Source organism: Gigantopelta aegis, chromosome 4 (genome assembly GCF_016097555.1).
Source record: "Gigantopelta aegis isolate Gae_Host chromosome 4, Gae_host_genome, whole genome shotgun sequence".
Taxonomy (NCBI): Eukaryota; Metazoa; Mollusca; class Gastropoda; order Neomphalida; family Peltospiridae; genus Gigantopelta; species Gigantopelta aegis.
Window position 1 is genome coordinate 19127117 of NC_054702.1, and position 23314 is coordinate 19150430.

Consider the following 23314-nt stretch of genomic DNA (forward strand, 5'->3'; position numbering starts at 1 on the left):
GTATCGGCTCCCACCCGGATAGCTGAGGTGTGCCCAGGACAATGTGCTTGAACCTTAATTGGATATAAGCACGACAATAAATGATGGGCTTGCCTCCTGGGTGTATGACCCTAAATGTGGGATGGTTATCAAGACAACACTGCAAGTTCAATAACCTGAGTTCGGATGATACCAAGATAGCTTAGCTGACAGCAAGCATGGAGCGAAACACAGCTAATTATGTATGATAAAACATCATAATCTTTATTTTATCTATCAGTTATAACAAAATACATCTTTAAAAAATGGATGAATAATATACTATACATGGATTAACACAACACAATGTACATAAATTAAAAGTAAACCTAGACAAATATTTACGAACATCCAGTTTGTTGAAAAGATTTGTTTTTACAGCTGAAAATCAAAATAATTAATTCATTGAAAAGTTTCTTTTATTTCCTGTCTATAACGTCAAAATGTATTTATTTTTGTATTAAAACTGACAGATATGATGCATATACATATATATACTGTGGACTCTGTCCAAACTAGTATCTCTGTAATCTGGATTTCTGTATTAACTGGCATGATCACAGTCCTGTTCGGTGACAACAGCTTGGGTGAATTCCGTCTAATCTGGTAATCTGTGAATACTGGCACATTTTTGTCAGTTCTCCTTAAATCCTGTTTAGACAGAGTCCATTGTACACATTATCCTATTTGGAATATTCTTGTTGGAATTTTGGAATATTCTTGTTGGAATTTTGGAATATTGTTGGATCATTCCAGTGGATGAGTCCATGAAAAAAGGCTCTTCCAGCTTCTATGTAAAACCCACAACACTGGATAATAGAGATGATCATTATTTATCACAAATGACACATTGTCACAAAAGCATGAAAGAAGATATGAGAATCCTGTGCTTCATCTTGCATTAATCTTCCTCTGCCTCCTCTTCCCTGATGACGGGAACACCTGAGAATAAGAATAACACACGAGCCAAGTAATAAAAAGAAAGGAATGTATGTTTAAAGGTACACAGTAGTCATAACATTGTAACACATTTATGGTCAAAACTTAAGTGTTCCTTGCTTAGAATTTTCATTTTTGTACAACTGGCATGTACTTGGTTATCCTAATAGATTTTTAAAATCTGATATGACTGTTTGGCATGCACCCGTATTTCGATAATATTGCTAATTCGCTTGCTTATTCTAATGCCAAGATGTTTTAAAATTCAGTACAATTCTGTATTTTTTATTTTTAAATGCAGTTTGCATTCACCAGGGTCCTGTTCCACAAAGTGATCTTAGCCCTAAGATCACCGTAAGTGCATAATGACTGTATACACTTATGTTGATCTTAGCACTAAGAACGCAAGTAAGTGTAAAATGGTTTTTGGTCACAGTTTAACCAACAAAAGTTGACCGTGTTGCAAGGGTTATGTCTATGCAAATACATATAATGAAATAAATAAAAAATTTGTTTGTACTAAATGTTGCTGAATTCGGCAATTTTGTTTCGAGAGTCATACAAACAATTTGCTGTCAGTAAGTCGAATTAATGCAGCACCATTGATTTATAATTAAGATTTGATCTTTCTGTCAACTGCTAAATATTATTTGGTCGGAACTATAGCAATTACGCTTAACCTTTTTAAGCAACAAATTTAAGTACCCAATGAAATGGGAGTTTTCTAGTAAAACTATGAAAATGTAATCCCATGAAACTAAAGGAATTCATTACAAAAGTAAAGTTGATTTAGATCTCATGTATAACAAAGTCTTGAGCTTTAATTATTACACATTATAGATGGTATTAACAGTTTGTGGTAGTAGCCTAAGGATGATATGCAGAGTTTCTTCTTTGTTTATGACATTTATAACACTAACTATTTAATCTGTATCAGTTTTTAACAAGCGCACCCCCACCCCCCCACCCCCCTTTGATACCACAGAACATAAAATGTGAGTAGTTTGAAGACACTGTCCTGCATTTTCTGCTATAGTTAAGATGGTTCTAACCAACAGAGCCTTTTTAACTACTAAAATTACATATTTTAAATCAGGAAATTGTAATCACACTTATGTTATAATGGCAGCAAACATAGAAGTCTCTTAAATGCAAAATTTAATGATGACATTCTAAGACTTTACAACATCAGTGTACTTTTTGTACAATAGGAACATGTATATATTTACAGCTACCAAGAAACAACCCCCAGCATGTCATTCTTAACTATTAGGGGTGGGGGGGTGGGGGCTATGTTAATATGGTGGTAGAGTACTTGAATGAGGTGCAGCAATGGGTGGACTGGGATTTTTTCATTTCCATACAACTCCAGGCAATTGATTTGCCACTGCTGTTTTCAAAAAGTCATTGGAGTCCTTTTTTAAAAGATGTGACCACAACATGTGATAAAGCGTACCAAGCGAATAAGGAACACATTCAAGTATTAGTGCAATGAATATGAATGAACAACAAAGTTACAATGGACATTGATATTCATATCATGCATCAGTGGGGACTTAATATTTAAAATAATGCGAATTAATATCAGTAAAGGTGTCATATAACTTAAAGATTACCAGACCTGCATTTTGTGGTAACCTGTACTTGAGTTACCAGGAAGGAAATGGTTTATTTAAAGGCGCTCAATCACAGATTTAGTGGGCCTTATTTCTCTAAATATGCATTATAAATGGAAATTACATTCATTTGGAATACCAAACCTAGTTATTGTATGATTCAAAACATTTTAATTGAACTACGATCGAGGGAATTCCATGACATTGATCATTTTTAAAATTTAGAACTCTTCTTGTGAAAAGTCATAAAAAATACGGCAAAACAGACTTGTAGTGATGAGGCTGTATATACGACAACCATATAATGTATTTTAGAATTTTATATAAACAACCGCCGTGTATAGAGACTTGGCAAATGAGGGCCGGCTATATAATAAAATAATAAAAGATATATATTATTTCATGACAAAAATAACTGCGAATATGCTGAAATAAAATAATAAACAGTCGGAACATGAACTCACCATTTATTATTATTATTATTATTATTATTATTATTATCAGGCGCCTGTGCATGGAATTTAGCAGGGGAGAGATTCTAGATGGTTACAATGCTATAGTGCTTGGTTCGAAAACGGATAACATGTTTTCCAGCGTCATAAATGTGGCATACAACCAGCCAGTCGTTTTTCATTAAATGTTTGCAAATTATTTTGACTGATTCACAAAGTGGTCATTCAGTTTAATGTATAGCGTTAAAAAAACCAACCAAACAAACAAACAAAACAAAAAAACTAAACCAGTATAGGGGCCTACTTTCGTATGTTTTTCCATCCAAAGGTTGGCTTAATTATTACTTATTACCCAGTTGAATTATTATTATTATTATTTAGTGGTGTGGTGACCTTTAGTCACAAGACTGTGTGAAGTGCCTAGTGTTGTAGTGTTTTGCAGTAGGCTTACACCCTTCTTGCTTTCAGCTGCAACCGCTGGATAACCTACAAAGGTGAAAAGGAGGGCAGATGTGCATAAGTCCCACTCTTCCGGTACATAGCCTCTTCACTGTGCCCCCTGCTCTCACAGCTTGGCACACCATGGTAACTGGGCCCTCACAGACCCAGGCTAGATCTCAAAGCAACTGGAGCCCCAGAGGTGCGGTGTGCATGACCCATCAGCGTGTGGACACACTCTGGCACTCACTAATCCAGTCCTAGCTATGGGCAAATAGCACTCGCATCTCACCATGAAAGAAATGGTGGCCACTGCCTTGTGGACAGGTGTGGGTTAAAACAAAGGCTAAGGGGAAAAAAAAAAAACAGAAAAATCCGGGAAGATGGATACCGTCAGCTAAGTGAAAGCAGTCCATCTAGGAGAAGGAACACTTCAACTTTATAATCTCCGCTGCCTTGCGGCATACTTCTTGGCTGAAGAAAGGCTACGGGAGGCAACCCTGACAAAAAAACAACCACCTAAGACGGAACTTGTTTGCCTGTATGGCATGGGACTCAGAAATGGAAAATGAACAGGTATGCATCATACAGTTAATGAAAATGCTCCAAAATTTATATTGAGATGGAGCTGCTTCTATGGATCTTCACCAGGTAGGAGCAGCGCCAGATCCCAAGCCTCGAAGGGGTCCACCCTCTACTACTGATGGAGACTCTGCACATGGGAGAGCCAGCATAAGGCAGAGTAGAGCTACTCGCCACCAAGATTCTACTGACACACTACGAATTATGCAATGGAATGCTGAGGGCATATATACAAAAAGAAAGCAGAATTACACTGAACCCCAAACTCCAGAGCATGTACTGCAAAGATGTCCAACATGACAGTATCAGAGAAAACATCTGGCCACAACCCAGAAAAATCTGAGAAAAACTTTGGGGCAAAAGAGATGACCTGCTGCTGACTGTGGAGTTCATGGAGGCGGCAAAACTCATGATTTGAATTCAAGGAGCATAAAGAAACTGAAGAAAAAAGAAGATGATGATTATGATTACATGTATTATAATGTTGGGATCATCATGGTGGGATGGGTGGGGGCGGTTGTTACAGAAACATTACATAAATTTAAAGGGGGACCCGGGAGTGGTTTCAGTGTTACTGGGATAAAAAATATGTATTTTTAGTTTTATTGCCCCTTGCAATTTTGCGCATTTGAAATATGACTAAATACAGCAAAATAACCTTTTAGTCATATTTATTTGCGGTAAAATTAACTTTAATTTTGTTTTACGTAAGCAGCCTCGAAATTGCAATCAGTGAAAAATTATTAAGTTCAAGCCCTGTTGTTAGTTTGAGTACTGTCTGAAGTTAGTTTCTCTTTCAGATACCTCAGCAGCTGATAATTTGTTATTTTTTTTGTGTGTTTTTTTAATTTATTTATTTATTTAATTTCTTATTCATTTTTTGTTAGTACTGTAGGGGCAATATTACGCTATTCATGTCTATGGAAAACATACACAAAAGGGTCCGCTAGATTCATATACTCCCCCCCCCCCCCCTCTCCTGTTCAGAAAATGCACTGTTCGTACAGTACTTAGTATGTGTTCCCCCTGTTCCAGATGGTTCAGTAATATCAATCAATCAAATACTTATTTACCGCCTATATACACGGCCGTCGTATATATAGTCACATCGTATATAAACATCGTCTAGTTAAAGATATTCTTTTAAAATGTAATAATTCCTATCCCAAGTCAGCTGTTATGGCATATTTTGCATAAAATGTATTTGACAATGTGGAAAATGAAGGTGTTTGTGATCCAGATGTTTAGAGTTTTTTGCGTACGACTAATGATAAATTTACCTATAGATGCAAAGGCCTAACTATTAATTTTTAATAACTTATTTTCATTGTTTTTTTTTTCTCTTTACCTTACATCGTAGAGGACGGTCAAGCATTCTCGTTACACAAGCTTGGTAAATCGTTTTGACATTGCTGTTATTCGGGGGATGCCCGTCACGTGACTCAAAATAATACGTCATACATCTGCTCTCCAAATAGCCGTTATTTTTCTCTGAATTATGGACCGTTGACATAATTCAATTATTTTTTTATAAAATATCAATAATATTTAAGTGGAATATGCTGGTTATGTAGATGGTTTAATAAAGTACTTTTAGGTACAAATCAAATGAATATATTGTCATATAATACTTTGTTGGGTCAATAATTAGGTCAACCATCCGTGATTGAGCGCCTTTAATGACACACTCAACACATTTTATTTACAGTTATATGGCATCGGACATATGGTTAAGGACAACAAAAATAATGAAGGAGAAACCCTGCTGTTGCCACTTCATGGGCTACTCTTTTCGATTAGCAGCAAGAGATCTTTTATATGCACCATCTCATAGATAGGATAGCACATACCACAGCCTTTGATGTACCAGTCGTGGAGCACTGGCTGGAGCGAGATTTACCCCACTGATGGGGATCGATCCCAAACTGACCACGCATCAAGCAAGTGCTTTACCACTGGGTTACATCCCGCCCGTTGAGTTACCAGAAATTACACTTATTTCAATGTCTGAATCACTGTTTTGGGGTATTTATTCTGACGTAATTTCTTTGAATGTTTGTTTTGTTTAACAACACCGAGGGTTTCTGCCAGAGGGTAAAATGGGTATGGTACCATACCCAAATATTTTTGCAGAATTGTTTTTTTAAATATCATTTTGACAAAATTAATTACTCTTATCATTACTGTATGATTTTCTTAATCCTAACCCTAAACTTAACCCATTTTTCTTCTGAGGGAGGACCCCCCCCCATATCTCTGTTGACTGTGGTTGCATTCAATTCCATAGAGCCATACCCAAAAATTTCTATCTAGCAAAAACACTGACACCACTAAAGAAAGAAAGAAATGTTTTATTTAATGACGCACTCAACACATTTTATTTACAGTTATATGGTGTCAGACATATGGTTAAGGACCATAGATTTTGAGAGGAAACCCGCTGTCGCCATTACATGGGCTACTCTTCCGATGAGCAGCAAGGGATCTTTTATTTGCGCTTCCCACAGGCAGGATAGCACAAACCATGGCCTTTGTTGAACCAGTTATGGATCACTGGTCGGTGCAAGTGGTTTACACCTACCCATTGAGCCTTGCGGAGCACTCACTCAGGGTTTGGAGTCGGTATCTGGATTAAAAATCCCATGCCTCGACTGGGATCCGAACCCAGTACCTACCAGCCTGTAGACCGATGGCCTGCCACGACGCCACCGAGGCCGGTCTGACACCACTAGAGCACATTGATTATTAATCATCAGCTATTGGATGTCAAACATTTGGTTATTCTGACATATAGTCTTAGAGAAGAAATCTGTTACATTTTTCCATTAGTAGCAAGGGATCTTTAATATGCACAGGTTACACAGACAGGACAGCACATACCACAGCATTTGATATACCAGTCGTGATGCATTGGCTGGAACATGATACCCTACTATAGGATAGTCTGGCACATGCAGATACAGATATAATTGAACAAATTCACAAATTTGTTACAACACAAAATATTCCAAACTGAAGAGTAGCAAAACAAGGCTAAATTCACTGAAAATATGTCTTTATTTCAAATTTTCCAGTGGAGCATGCCTCCGGATCCTCACCCTCAGATTTTAAAACTCAAACCTGCCCTTTTCAGAATTTTGGAATCCCCCCTTTTCAAAAACCACCCCTACTGTTAGTGTGCCAAATATGTCTCAACTGCTGCACAAGTATATAAAGACTGATGACCATTGAGTGTGACAATAGTTTGAGACTGTCAAAATGTCAAATGGCGACAAGATATTTTTACAAGACAGACAAATTATTTCCAGTCGATTTTAGTTTACTTGAATGTTTGCTAAACCAGACTGCTTGCATACATGTTAAGTATTCTGGATTTACCTATGTGTTATATGCACTCCCAACACCAGTGCCCACTCAAAAATCAAATCAAATAAAAACTGAAGATGCACATTATATGTAACAACAATGTCAACAACAAAAAACGTCCAAGGAGAAGTCTTTACTGAAAACTTTCAATCAATAGTATGGTACTTTACAATTTGCAAAAAGTGGTTAATATGGGTAATATTATAGGTTAACTTTATAATAAAGTAAAATTAAAAGCAGACAAAAGAAATGTTTTGTTAAGTAGTAGTCGAATATTAGAAAATGACATTATGTATGTTTTCATTTCCAATAAAGGTTACAACCGTAGAATGGTGACAGACTTCATGAGGATTTCCTCCAACTATACCTGTGTAATGATGTAATGAAAATTATCATGAATGATGTCATGTAATTAAGGATTGTTCGTTATTTCTTATATATTCATCGGGGTATGCACAAAAACAATCATCTGTAAACTGTGAATCGGCAAAGCATTGCTCACGTAAGTTTGCGAATGATTTTTTTTGTTTTGTTCATACTAAGATGAACGTAAAATAAATAAAAGACAATATTTCTAATTAAATTTGTATCATACTTGCTAATAATAACACTGAAAGTTTATACTTTTATTTTGAATTATTTTTGGTTCATAAACAATAACACTCAATAAACTTGCCTGTATAAAATGTATCAAATATGACATTTTGTGACGACGTAATTTTTACGTTCAACTCGTGTTGCTAGGTCTGGATTAATTGTAATGAATGTAATGGAAATTTAATTATTGATGTAATGAATAATTATGTCTTCTTTGTTTTTAAATGAAGTTTGGACCATCGGCATAGGCAATGCTTATGTGAAAGCAAAAGGATGAATAACACTTTTCACCCATGACTGGGAACATAAAGCATGCAGTAAAACAGATCTATTTAAACCACTATGTTGGTGACATAGAGGTTTATTTATTGGAAACTGGTGAAAATTTAAGCAGCTGAATAATAATGGGGAATAACTCTGTCAGAATTAATAAAAAGATAAGATTAAGAGTTATTAGCAATTCTTAAGAGTGTTTTTACAAAAAGTGGAAAATCAAAAATAGGAGAAATACATCTTCAGGACTCAAACTTAAGAAATTGTTACCTATAGTAATTTTGAAATGTATTTTGCCACAAGCAAAACGCTAACCGATGGTAATTTTGTAGCTGCCTATGGCAATTTTAAATTGGTAACTTTTTCTATAAATATAAAAACCAAAAATAGTCCTTTCAATCAATGACAATAATTTTTATCCATTGGCAAAAAACTACAATCGGTGAAGCCCCTGACTGATGGCAATTCACATTGCAACTATGGCAATTGCTGTTGTTAAGTTTTAGTCCTGCATCTTGTTTAATATATTGAGCAAGGTTACATAGCATAGTGGTTGTTCCAGAACAGCAGTGATATTACATGGAGTTGTAACTGGTTTAGACAGAAGACACTGATTATATCAAACATGATATCTTGTCGACTTAACAGACCACATTTACAAAGCTTCTTTTTGTTTTTAAACACATGCAACTATAGACATTTACAATGCTTAAACACCTGCGTTTTATGCTAGGCTCACACTACCAACTGCCATGACAAAGTTGACCAACTTTATGTTCTCACACCTTCTACGACTAGTTTGACTGCTATTACAACTGGATTTTCGTTGTATACAACTTTTACGACTGATTATTTGTTAATCTGTGCACATCCATTGTAAGTTGACAGTTGGGAAACTTACAATGCAACCGTTGAGTTGGCCAACCTTGTGTTGCCAGTTGACAGTCTGAGCCTAGCATACGAAAAACAAGCTTCATAAATTTGACACAACATGGTTTGTGAAAAACACTCTTGAATTCTAGCCAGTTACATACCATCTAATTTCTTCAGCCTGGGAAGCCTTTTTGCTGCAAGTTCTCTCCAGTCTCCTTCCGATGTGTGTTTCTCCTCCAGAGGATTGCCTACAGAAATTGTAACAGAATTATCACTGAGTTAAAGTTAAAGTCTGTTTTGTTTAATGACACCACTAGAGCAAAGTCATTTGTTAATCAACCGCTATTAGATGTAAAATAGTTGGCAATTCTCACATATAGTCTTGTAGAAAACCTGATACATTTTTCCATAAGCAGCAAGGGGTCTTTTACATGCACTTCTCAGACAGACCATGGCCTTTAATATACCACTGTACCAGTTGTGGTGCATTGGTTGGGACAAGAAAAAAACAACAATCATAGAATGGGTCCACTGAGGTGATTCAATCCTTCGACACAAGCACCTCAGTTGAGCGACCTACCGACATGACCACTTTGGAGTGTATTCAGTAGTTACTTCTTGCATTAAGAGGCACTTGTAACCACCTACTATACTCCCCTGCTACCGATGGCCATTAGTTAGTGTCCTGGGTCAGACCAGCTTTATTATTGACAGAGGACGAGGATGCCAATTGGGTGCAGGAAAGTACACAGAGACTGCACCTGTGGCGGAAGTTGAGACAGGTAAGCAATGATGTGAACAGCTCAGAAGATAGTGAAAGAGCAAACTGATAGAGAGGGTGAAACAGATTGAAATCGTGCAAGAAATTGTTAAGTTTTTTTATATTAAAATAATGAGAATGATAGGCAGAGGGTGATAGATGAGAAGTGTGAGCCAGCATTGACAGGATTTGAACCACTGTCATCAGCTTATTGTCCAGCAGCTTATCCAACAAGAGAAAAGTTTTAAGCTTGCAATAAAAAATATAGATATATTATTTACAAAACTTTTTTTAATAATAATTCTTAATTGAAGAATATGATTGGGTAATGTTGCCAACAATGTACAGGAATAGAGAATGATAAAAATCTTACCAGCAAACAAGAGATCTTCTAAAGAAACAAGGTCATTCTGAAAGTATAATGGTTAAAATACATTAAAAGAGTCAAAATCCAATATCCAAATATGTGTGTACAGTGCTGTCCAGTGTATTGGCACACCTAAGCATTCAAAGACTATTTTCTTTGTGAACACTGTGAAATACTTAATAAAATGTGTCTCTCACCAATGAAGCAGTGCACCACCTGAAATACACTACAAATTGTTTGATGTCTGTAGTAAATAAACCTTTTAAAACTGTCCATAAATGTAGGCACTCCCTTGTATCCAAAATGATTTGCATGTCCAGTCATTTGGTGCAGTAGATGTGGATCGGTGATACCTCACATTGTAACCCATAAATGCTACACTATTGTCCCAGGATTATTTTAGCACTTTTTTGTTTTGTCTTGTTAAAAATATTACTATGAAAATAAATTATCACACATGACACATCTCATGATCGGTTTCCAAATTGTTTTCTTGAGTGGAATATTCTATATTTTTCAGTTACAGTACATGAAATAAAACACACCCCAAAACATGGATGTAAAACTAATCTATTCTAGTAAACAAAAGTGTAACACCATGCAGTAAACAGAAAAGGGTGGTAGTTTCTAACTGCGTTCAGGCACATGCATTTGGAAAAATAACCTTTCTGCGCAAGTACGGTTCATCATTTTTAATTTTTAAAGCCACTACATGATCAAATATATGTTTCTTAACTATGCACAGTTGACGAACACTTTGTTTCATTTTTTTAAAAGGACAAATTCACTTTGTCCAGTCCACATTTTATGAACACCCATTGCTATCACTTAATTCATACCAGTGAATAGTTTGTAAAATATAATTTTTCTAATGAAATGATTCTTAATTAACACAATTGAATTTATATACAAAATTATACTTACTTGTATGAATTTTATTGTTAATGAAAATGTTCTCAAACTATGAAGAAAGATGTTGATTGCGCGAACTGTGTACAAGAAAATAAACTGAACGAAGTTGGAAGAATAACGCAGTTGGGAACATTGACGATATACTTTTTAAAAAGCACACCATACCCATACAACAGGTGTCTTTCTGTTTTTGTGACTGATGTTTATATTATCAAGAAAGGAAAGTATATTTATGGTTTATTTTGGTCTTCTTTGTTTGAAGATTACTGACGGGAATTTACTCCCGACGAGTCGAAAATTGTAACAAATGTTGCTACTAATGAAAATTTTTTGCAGTTTCCTCTGTAAGACTATATGTCAGTGTTTGACATCTAATAGCCAATGATTAATAAATCAATGTGTTCTAGTGCTAACAGATATTTTATAAATCCCATGTAATCTGCGAACATTAATTAATGATACCTCAGCACATTGGCTATTGGGCGACAATGCATAGTAGACACTAATAAAATGAAATTGTTTACATGCATTTTTAAAAAAGATACCATAGCACATTTAAAACTTCTTTTAAAACAGATGTTACTGATACACAAATTAAAAAAATAAATGTGCTTACCAGCTTCTGGAACTCTGCCCAATCTTTCACAAAATTATTTGACATGTACAAAGTCTGAAAACAATTTAAAGTTAGATTATGTATGCACAGAAATATTCTTAAGACAGAGACAGAGATAGAAAGAAGAGACATGGGGAAAGAGAGAGAGAGGAGAGAGAGAGAGAGAGAGAGAGAGAGAGAGAGAGAGAGAGAGAGAGAGAGAGAGAGACAGACAGACAGACAGACAGACAGACAGACAGACAGACAGAGAGAGAGAGAGAGAGAGAGAGAGAGAGAGAGAGAGAGAGAGAGAGAGAGAGAGACAGACAGACAGACAGACAGACAGAGACAGACAAACAGAGAGAATCATTTTAAAAATGTTTTTAATTAATTGCATAACTGTATTTCAATAACAAAATACTGTCATACCAATATCCACAAGACACACTCTACAAATAATACAGAAAACCCACTCTCATACATATGTACTGAAAGATAACCTTAGTTTGTATAATTAAACCATCCATTAATTACATGTTGAGAAATTGCCTTTAAAAGCAATCTTATCAGTTATTACATGTCAATGTTTTAATACCTTCAGTTTCTTCAAAACATTGATTCCTTTCAGTTTTTCTATCAAGTTATAGGAAATCCACAACTCCTCCAATGTGTCTCCAACAGCTTCCTACATATAATCAAAAGATAAAATCTTTTAAATATTTCAGAAACATCATCTGTGATGTTAACAGCTATGTCTCAACAATTATAAAAACTTTTTTTTTTTTTTAAACACACCAATCCCCCCACACCAGTGTTTGAACATTTACCCCTCAGTGGAATAGGTAAAATTACCCAAGCAACTGGCCTTTTAAGGCATTATGACTGTCTATTTTCCCAAACTCTGGTAGATGCTGGGTTCCAATCCCACCACTATCTCCAACACAGACCATGAATGCATGAATCAATGAATGTGTAACAACACCGTTTGGTTACTGAGTGTCAAACAAAGGTCTTTGCCTACAAGACAAAAAAAAATTCAAAATAATAAAGGGGTCAGAAAATTACTCACAAAATATTCGGGTTTTGGGGAAGGTATTGCAAGTTTTATTGTCAAATTATCCCAGTGTTTATCATCAGCTAATCACACATACTAAGACAACAGTTCACAAAATTAAAATAAAACCCATCACTAATAGCAAAACTGTAAACAATGCTAAGCACCTGTTGCCTCTGTTTATTCTGCAATCTAGTCACTAGCATTAATCGTTCAAATGATCGTTGTATAAAATATGTATATGCCAACACACTCATGATCAACTTCAGGAATATTAATCAGCTTTCACTTAAGACTGATCTCTAACAGGGACAAAGCAATGTTGGTGCAAAAACCAGTTCAGTTTCCACAACAGAGTTATCTTTCTTTACATTGTTAATGGCTGGATCATTCAAGTTGAATGCCAACTTTTAGTTTCAAACTGGATATCATACTCATCTGTTGATAAATAAAGTCACACAAGGGGATGTCTCCAAATTTCGCAGGATTCTATGCTTCTGCGAAACCCAGATTTTAGGTCGCAAGTATAAGATTATGACAGAAAATCCTAAAATGTCTATAATAAATCATGTTTATGATGCTGGCAGAAACCAGAAAAAAAAATCCCCAAATTCAATGCCTGATTACATGTCATTCATAAAAGATGAATCGAAAAAAAGTGTCTATTTGTCCTCCTTTTATTCAAAACAACAAACAAACCAAAAATAATTTGGAATTCGATAATATAACTTTAGCTCTAATCATTAACATTCCAAAACCAAAATATGTAGAAATGTGTGAACAACTTATACTTACCAACCCTGTTAAACTTTTGATTGAATTTCTACCAAGAGACAATATTTTTAAATGTTCTGAAATAAAACAAAATCAGTAAATATAACTTAATGAGCTGCTACAAAGAATACAAACATTTTTTATTTAATTCTTATTCTTTATTTAATTTCTTATCATATCACTATCGCTAGTCACTTGTACCAGTTCAATCATTAATAAACAAATAATAGCATTTCATTAGCAAACAAAATAATTAGCTGAGATGAATATTTGTCAATAATTGCAAAGTATATACTGCAAAATAATATTATCTCACCCCAGTGCAAAATATCACACAAGACTGAGTAACCATTACTCAATACAACAAACACGATGTATAATAAATATATATATTGTTTACTATTACCCAACCAAATTATCAAAATTGTTCCATCTCACATTTTTAATTACTTTAATTTTAAAAACTGAATATATTATTTTTTAAAACCCAGAAGACAGAACTATGAAATCAGTACCACCTGAGCTACCACTAAAAGCTCGGTTGTTTGAACATTTTATAAAAAATAATTGCAAACCCCCCCCCCCCCCAAAAAAAAACAACTTCAATACTTACTCAAACCATTAAGATTTGCAATTTTCTCAATGCTGTTTGTTGACAAACTAAGTTTTCTGTAAAATAAAAAAAATAAAACTTTAAACAAGAACAAATCAGTATGCACATGTCCACAAAAAATACAGACTTTTTATCTAATACAACATTCTATCACATTTTGATACTGTGGTATTAATTTCTAAACATGTGTGTTCTGATATTCGTAGTAGTTCAAAACAGTTTTCATATTTCTCTGAAAAAGTGAGTGCATAATTAGACAAAGGTATTGCTTTATAAAATAAATAATCTGTGCCCCGTTTCAAGAAGATATATTAGTGCTAAGATCACCATAAGTGCTTCATAGATCGGGTCTCTGGTCAATTCTTTTAACAGAAACATTGGGAGTTGCAGTCATCACAGACAGTACATATTTTAGTCATGAAGCAGTGGCTGGAATGGGAAAAACCCAATGAAAAGAAACTGTGATTCACTATTTCTTGCAGACTCAATTAATCAATCCTTTTTAATGGGTTTCCCCTACAGCCTATTTTACTTTATGCTGGGGTGTCGTTAAACATCCATTCATTCATTCTTGCAGATGCACCGACTTTTTTTTAAATAGGACTATGTCAAGACATAACTGTTTAAAATGCAGTTATAGAAAATACAATCTAATTAAAATTAGATCCACAATTACATGTAGATCCAACACCAGCCAGTTGGAGCTCATGTCCACCAATCAAAACCTTACTTGCAGAATCATGCCAGTGATTTAAAAATAATTTGAAAACATTCCGAATTATCCTGAGGGTATACGACATGTTTCGTGTGAATTACGAATGCCTTAAAACATGTTTTATTTTATAAAATAAATAATTTGTAATGTAAAACTGAAGACTGATTTAGTTTTAGTTTTTTATAAATAAACAAATAATTTTTAATGTAAAATTGAAGACTGATAACCCACCCCGTACGTATTGGTATGGTTCGCTGTACTGCGGCCACTAAAATAGATTCGCCCGATATTTTTAGAATTTGTATGCTCCCAAATAACGTTATAAAAGGCGAAGTGTGATTGGTCAATATTTAAATTATTATTTACAGACGAAATGTTACCTGGACATTGGGGACTATGCAGTGTTGTTAGCTTTAAATCACTGGCATGATTCTGCAAGTAAGGTTTTGATTGGTGGACATGAGCTCCAACTGGCTGGTGTTAGATCCACATGTAATTGTGGAGCTAATTTTAATTAGATTGTAGAAATAATTAAACACGTTTGGCAGGGTTTCTGCCAGTGGGTAAAACATGTATAGTGACATACCCATATTTTTTTTTTTTTAATTGAACCTTTTGACAAAATTAATTACTCTTATAATTATTGTATGATTTTCTTAACCTTGACCGTAAATTTAACCCATTTTCTTTCTGGAGGAGAACCCCATAAATGCACTGGTTGCATTCAATTCCATAGCGACATACACAAAAAATTCTTTCTGGCAGAAACACTGTTTGGTTGGTGAACTTTTCAGGTTTTGCATGTTTTAACTTTGGACAGGAAATTTCAGACAAATATATACATATACACACGTGCAAGCAGACAGCGTTGAGAGAGATGCATCCATTTTCTCTATCGGGGGAATCTGGCCATGCAGCTTGACGTCTGTTGCTTCACTGCTCTTTATGCCCGTTTTCTCTTCCTGGGACAAAGATAAATCAAACAAAATTATCTACCTTAATACTTTCCTAATAAGAAGAAGTTTGTTTTGTTTAACAACACCGCTAGTGCACACTGATTCATTAATTATCAACTATTGAATGTCAAACATTTTGTAATTCCGACACCTAGTCATCAGAAGAAACCAGCTACATTTTTCCTTATGCAGCAAGGAATCTTTTATATGCATTTTTCCAGACAGGAAAGCACACATACAACAGTCATACCAGTTGTGGTGCACTGGTTGGAATGAGAAAAAAAGCCAATCAGTTGAATGGATCCACCGAGGTGGTTCGATTCTGTGACGAAAGCACCTCAAGCAAGCACTTAAGAGACTGAGCTAAATCCTGCACCACTTTCATAATAAAAACACAGGCTAAAGATTCAAGAAATCTAACATATTAGAAAGCAGATATTTCTATTTAAAAATGCACACAGCACATTTTAATTATGATTATATGACATATAGTTAAAAACTATAGATAATCAGGAAACTCACTTCTACACCATTGTGGCCCACTCTTTTCTATCAATAGGAAGGGATTTTTTTTTTTAATGCACAGACAAGATAGTTCATGCCATGTTTTTACAATTGTGAAGCACTTATGGGAGTACTGGCTGGAACAAGAAATAGCCCAACATGCAATGGGGATCGATACTAGACTGATTTTGCAACAGGCAAACACTTTGCCACTAGGCTGTGTTAGTTGAAAAGATAATTTTTGCTTTTTAATTCTGTATTACCAGTTGCAAAAGGTACTGGTTTGAAATTGCTGTAGGCAGGCTCAAAATTGCCACAGTTGAGCACTTTGATTACAGCTAAAAAAAAACCTCTCAAAATCACCATAAGCAGCCCACAAAGTTAACTTCACCATTTAGGAACCAGATGGTGCCTACTGCTATTTTGCATACAGATAGTATAAAATATTTTTGTCATTAAATGAAAAAAAGTGGACATATATAAGACTAAATTGGTTGCAAGCTAGGTAAGTCAAGGGTGGAAATAACTGATCACTTCACAATTCCCAAGCCCTTGTAGGAGTTACTCTACTGTGAGTATACAGACAGGATTGAAAAATAAAATAGGGATCATCCTAACAGTAACCAAATTTGTCAATAGTTAATTTGTACTGGGATACAACTTGTATAAATTTGGATAACAAAATCAGCATCAATTTTTAAGTTCTCAATTCTTTTGTAAATTATCAAAACAAAAAAGAAAAAAGAAGTCATAACAGAATCATCTGCAAAGTGAGAGCTGAAATACTTCAAAGATAAATTTAGAGATGGTGTGTACTTACAAATTTGGCAAGAGCTTCCTTGATTGTTGTTCCTTTAGACTGTAAGAGGGAAAAATACAAATATTTATATGCGTTTTTAAAACAAAATGCCACAATAGTTGTGTTGATTAATTATCACACATTAAAATAAAGGCATTAGTGAATCAAAAGGTAGTTTGAATGTTCTCACTACTAAAAACTACAGGGACAAAATGTCAATTTTCAACAGCCACATAGTTTATGTTTGCTGAAATACTTGCCTATATGTGTAAAATGTCTGCTATTAAAGGGTTTAATGTAAGATGTGAATGGTCCTTCTAGTTAGATACTGTCTTCAAATATAGGTTTAATTACTCACGACTGATGATTTTTGCTTTGTTATTATATATTCTTCAATTCATAATTAAAGATTATAAACTTTTCATTTTGTTAAAGATATCACCATTTACAAAAACAATAAAAGTTGTAGTGTTCTTCATAGCAGTTATGTCTTAGGTTGTAAATAGTATTTAAAATAATTATGAGCAGTTGTTTCACTTCAAGAACATATAAAACAATAAAAATAATTATTGAACAATGTTATAAATGCAACATTTGTGGATCACTTTTTTCTGTAAAGCTGCAATCTTTATTAAACAATTACTGTAAATCAGGAAATGTTAGCGAGCATAAAATGTTAGCAAATTTGGCAAGATCATACAAAACACTAATATTTCATGACACTAAATTTAAAGAGACTGTTAAAAAACCCACCTTTAGTGTGATTGTTTTGTCTTTGATTAACTGAACTCGCAACAATGGTTACATGTTATTGATTAAACCAAAAGGATAGCAAACAAAAATAGTTAATTAGCATGCACATTACTGGAATTTTCTACTAAATTCAAGATATCTGTAAGCTGCATAACATCAAGATTCGTCAAAAACATTATTTCAGTTGATCATACAACTTAAGCTTATTAGTTTTTTTAGTTTCTGATATGATGACCTCGCTAAAGTTTTATGTTGCTTTTATATGTCATTTATTCAGATTTCGTTAAATTTTAAGATCACTAATATTTTATGATTTACAGTACCATACAGACGTTCCTTCATTTTTAACAGTAAGTCATAAGTTAAAATATCATAACTGATAAGTTACGGTCTTCTGTTTTCACATAACCTGATGATAGGTCAGGTCAGTTTAGCTGCTATACAAAAAACATTTACAGCAAAAGATCATTATGTCAATTGCATACAACAAGTCGGTGTGAATAATTGTATAATGAGACCTAGCTTTAACCGTGATATTTTGGATGGTTTATAAATCACAATTGGAAAGCATCATGATGCATCAAGATGTTTCAGTTATAAATGAACTCTCATGTTAATGCTGGTAAGACATCATTCATTAATGATTTGTAAATAACTTTTAGTGTACAATTTATTTTAATTATTAAAAAAAAATTATTTTACAATTATTTGCTGGTATAAACAAATTACCTAATTGTATTTGCTATCAAGTATTTTAGTAACAAAGATGTGAACTGACACAGTGACTTGTCTTGGCTAGTTCAAATTATCTTTTTTTTTAAATATTAATCAAACTACATATTTCAGAAACATATTTTTTGTTCATGTAGTGACCTTAAGAGCTGTTCATTCAATGGGGTCACACTCTTGTTTACTAGAATGGGTGTGTATTCTAGGTTTGGATGACTTATTTTCAATGTGCATTGATTGTAATATTTGATTTGACATAGCATAATCACAAAATGAGCGTAATTCTTTTCACATGTACAGTACTTGTGCTTTAATCATTATCCTAACAGAATTTCAGACATCAATGGCAGATCTAGAGTATAGAATGAGTCCCTGATGATTCACGATACTTAATTTTTGTATCAGTATATTTTAAAACTGCTTTGTAATTTTATTATAATTATTAGTTGAAGAAACTTTTAAAGTGTTACCTGAACCAACAATGCAGAAAAATCAACATAACTGATGCAATCAAAAGTGCATATGTACTTACAATTGGCCTACCCACGCTCACTGAACAAAAAAAAGTACCTCTATTGTGTCACGTTATTTACTATTTTCAAGTATAGAAGCACAAAGCGTCATAAAATCAAACTATATAGTTGAAATTTGCATAGTTAAATGTATGTCTTGAAGCAATCAATAAAAAAGGAACTCTTTTTTACCATTTTGTTTTATAGATTTAGCAATCAGCAGATTGCTGAAAGGTGTTTAAAACATTGCTTGCAAGATAAGGTGGAACAAACTTCTTTTTAATTGCTTTGGTTACTTCTGGGTTTTTTAATCTAAATATTATTTTAATATTTATTCAAATGTAATACTGACTATATATATTGTAATTATGGCCATATTTTTAATGCACTGTAAAACTCAATAGTCAAATTCAATCCTATTTTACGTTTTCAATTTTTAGCACCCTTATTTGCTTCCATAGAAAAATTATTGATGTGTGACCTCACCTGTTAACTGACGTCACTCACCAATACGTAAAAATAAACATGCACATGCAGAAGACACTTTGATATATACATATTTTGGGCATGATTGCCATAAATTAAGAAAACTACAAATGTTTTAACTGACTTACAGGTCATGTGTTTTTGACATATTTTGGTTCCTGTGTAGAAAAAGTATTTTTAAGGTAAAATGTAACAAAGAATTGGATATACTAAATATTTCTTAGCTACTTGACAGTCTACACATCTGACTGTGAGACTTGGAATGTAAACGTATGTCGCGTATAACTTTAAAATGGGGGTGGGGGGGAAATCCCAAATGGCACAACTTAATAGAGACAGCGACTCAACAGGGTACGAGTATAAATGCCTAAGGTCGACAATGTTCAGTCACTTTTCGGATCTTGTTTTGGCTTCGTACACAATAAATAAACATATCAAATGGTAATTTTTTGATCCGATATATTTGACAAAAGGTACTTTTTATTTCTTTTATCTTTTAAAACTTAAAATTAAAATTCAGAATTATGAAGAAAAAAAATATATACGGACCTGTAAACAGCATTGTCTGCTTGTTATAGAGATTTGACAGGGGTCAAAGTTATATAGTAGACTAGTTTTTATTTTAATGTGACAAAGCATTGTAATAATATAGCAAATTTTTAATTTGAATGATGTCAGTATTCCAATGATGTCACTTTACATCATGATCTCCTTACAATAACCATAAACTGAGTACATGACGTTTCTGTTTCAAGAATGCTGGAAAAATTACATAGCAAAATTGCTATTGAATTTATTTATTTTTTATCATTATTGTTTGAAAAAATATTTGTGATTAAAAAAATTGTACCTTTTACGAAATGTGGATTTTAAGTGAAATTACGGTAAGATATGCTATATTTATTGTGTACGAAGCCAAAACAAGGGTGCGAAAAGTGACTGTTGTCGAACTTACAAATATTATCAACGTCCCTAACTGCTTTATGTTTCCAATTCCGTTCACTTTGTTTTCTTGTGCACGGTTCGTGCAATCAACATCCGATTTATTGTCATCGGCATGTCGTTCATTTATGAGGTTTATCTTCACAGTTCAGGAACATTTTCAAAAACAATAAAGTTCAGAAAAGTAAGTATATAAATACAAAACTTTACAAACCACTAAAACCATTAATTTTTTTAAGTCATTTTTGTTTATTCCTTAAAATTACCGGTATCAGGTTCACATAACTCATCAGTGTTCGAGATTAAAACATTTGGGCAGTATCCCAATTGGATACTAACATTTCAAAATCTGGTACCAAACCTGAAATTTTACTATCCCACTTAAATGAAATTCATAAATAACATCATAACAAACTTGGAAAACACTGTTCTCGTTCCCAGTCTACTGCTATGCTGCAATCGAAATTGCGGAATTCGTGAAATTTGCAATCAAATGGAATCGACAAAAATATTTGTTGCATCTATTTTTGAGTAATATTGACATAAATTAATATTTAGCATTAATATATTAGTGTTTCTGACATTACTAATGATAAACCTACCTGTATAAATTTTCTGCAGATGTGGAATCAATATCTCAAATAAAATTTGAAGGGAGGAAACATCTAACAAAAACAATAGCGACTTAGCGGTTCCCTGTCCATTGCTATGCCACTATTGCTCCAGTGTAGCATTAGGCTGGGTAGCGAGTTGGGGGGGGGGGGGGGGGGGGGGGGGGGGGGGGGTATTGTTACGGCATTGCATTAGACTGGGTTCGAGCCTGAAAATACTGTTACTTAACTTCACCAGTAAATGACGACGTTCATTGTTTCAGCGAAAAATAAAAGTGCAGGTTTAAAAAACCAACAACATTATATGGTATCCCGGTGGAATACTGGGTTATTGAAGTCTGGTATCCAAAATTAAATTCTGGTATCCCCGGGATATCGGGATACCGTTAATCTCGAACACTGCTCGTAGCAATTGACTTAAAATGGAAAAAGATGATTTAACATTCAGTGCATGTCACATGACCTCACACATGCCAGATTAATTTTTACGATTTTTAAGACCCGTTGTTAGAATTTGTTTTCAATTATTATATTCAATCTGCAAAAGGTATGCTATATTTTTGTGCCTCTATTGTAGTGAATAGTATTCATAATCCATTCATAACAATTGTAAATAATTTTGAGTGTATAAATTGTGATAATTATGAATCAATTCATTAAAAAAATTATATTTTACAAACCATTCACTGGTATAAACATAATCCCTATCAGTATTAACATCAAATGTTAGCGATGTGTGTTGATAAAACGCAGACCGGACCAGAACGCTTGACAAATTGAATGTTTCCTTTTTAAAAAATATTAAACTAAGTGTTTGTCAACTGTGTGTAGTTAAGAAACATATATTTGTTCAAATAGTGGCGTTAAAAATGGAAAATGATGAACCGCACATGCGCATTACCATACTTTTTGCAAACGCATGCACCTGAACGCAATTAGAAATGTTGCACTCTTTCCTGTTTACTGGAGGGTGTTTCACTTTTGTTTACTACAATGGATTGGTTTTACATCCACATTGTTGATTTTTTACGTTAATCTATTTTGTTTCACATATTGTAGCTGAAAAATCTAGAATAGTATTTCCGTAAATATTGTATTCGTATTTTTGTCGTTAGGTGAACACAGAATGGGACGTCGATGGTAAATTTTTCTCATCAATTTTACCATGTATCTTCCATTCCAATTTTGTTCCTGTGTAATTCACATAATGTAACAAGTATGCTAATAAAATTGCCAATATCGTAGACTATATGTTTTTTATGGTGTTCAATTAGCATTTTGTTTTCAACACTTTTTATTTTATCTATTATACTATTTGAGTGCTGCATACTGTTGGCATCAGAAAGACACAAAACAAACCCCAAACAACTTGACATTGTGTTAATTATAATCAACCTTAAAGAATATTCATTAAGATGCAAGGAAATAAAATATGACAGTATTCTGAAATGTTAAAAACCGTAACGAAACAAAAACAAACCATCTTGAAAAATGAAGTCTGCTTGGTATGTTGCCTAGCTACATTTGCTCTGCACTACTTCCGGTACTTTTTGTTAGAAAAAAGAAAAACTACTTAATACGTAATTACAATTTTAAAACATATCATAGGCAGATGCTGTAAAATATGCTTTTAAATATGGCCCGCGTTATATTTCATTACACAAAAATAAATATATGTATAGGAACGAGGTGAAACAGGTGCCCGATAGTCAAGGTTACATCAAACTAAATGAATTGTCATTGATAATAAAGTTAACATTCGAGCAGTGCATGTATGAAGATAGTAACAACTTGCTTACGAATAGTTTGATAAAAAATATAGTGTTATTTGTTATTGAGAAATGTAATGAATTAATAGCAAGTTAAAGTCTTATTTTTATTGAAAATATCTGTATGCATGATTATATTTTAAAGTGTTTCATTGTAGTTTTTCTTATACAATATCTACCCACTAAATAAAAGCATACAGATAATTAGGAACGTATAATACTATTTGTACAAATAAAGAATAATAAATATCTCTACCAATAATAGATGTAAAGTTGTTTGTAATGTAATATTTATAGTAACTCGAACTA

General features: G+C 33.7%; 1 protein-coding gene across 1 annotated transcript; it reads right to left on the reverse strand.

Annotated features, from left to right (window-relative positions):
- Positions 1-222: 222 nt before the first annotated feature.
- On the reverse strand, positions 223-22807 carry LOC121369647 (dynein light chain 1, axonemal-like). Its single transcript, XM_041494690.1, has 10 exons — positions 22717-22807; positions 17225-17263; positions 15797-15906; positions 14230-14285; positions 13638-13693; positions 12384-12473; positions 11810-11863; positions 10288-10324; positions 9316-9402; positions 223-960 (listed from the first exon to the last, which is right to left on the reverse strand). Exons 1-10 carry the CDS (start codon positions 22717-22719, stop codon positions 920-922), a joined length of 573 nt encoding a protein of 190 aa, XP_041350624.1. The 5' UTR covers positions 22720-22807; the 3' UTR covers positions 223-919.
- Positions 22808-23314: the final 507 nt, after the last annotated feature.

Excerpts from the sequence above, each read along its gene's own strand:
- LOC121369647 (XM_041494690.1), bottom strand. Across the intron at positions 12,474-13,637 it reads TCAAAAGTTTAACAGGGTTG|GAAGCTGTTGGAGACACATT; the intron begins GTAAGTATAAGT and ends GATTATATGTAG. Across the intron at positions 961-9,315 it reads CAGGCTGAAGAAATTAGATG|GTGTTCCCGTCATCAGGGAA; the intron begins GTATGTAACTGG and ends TCTTATTCTCAG.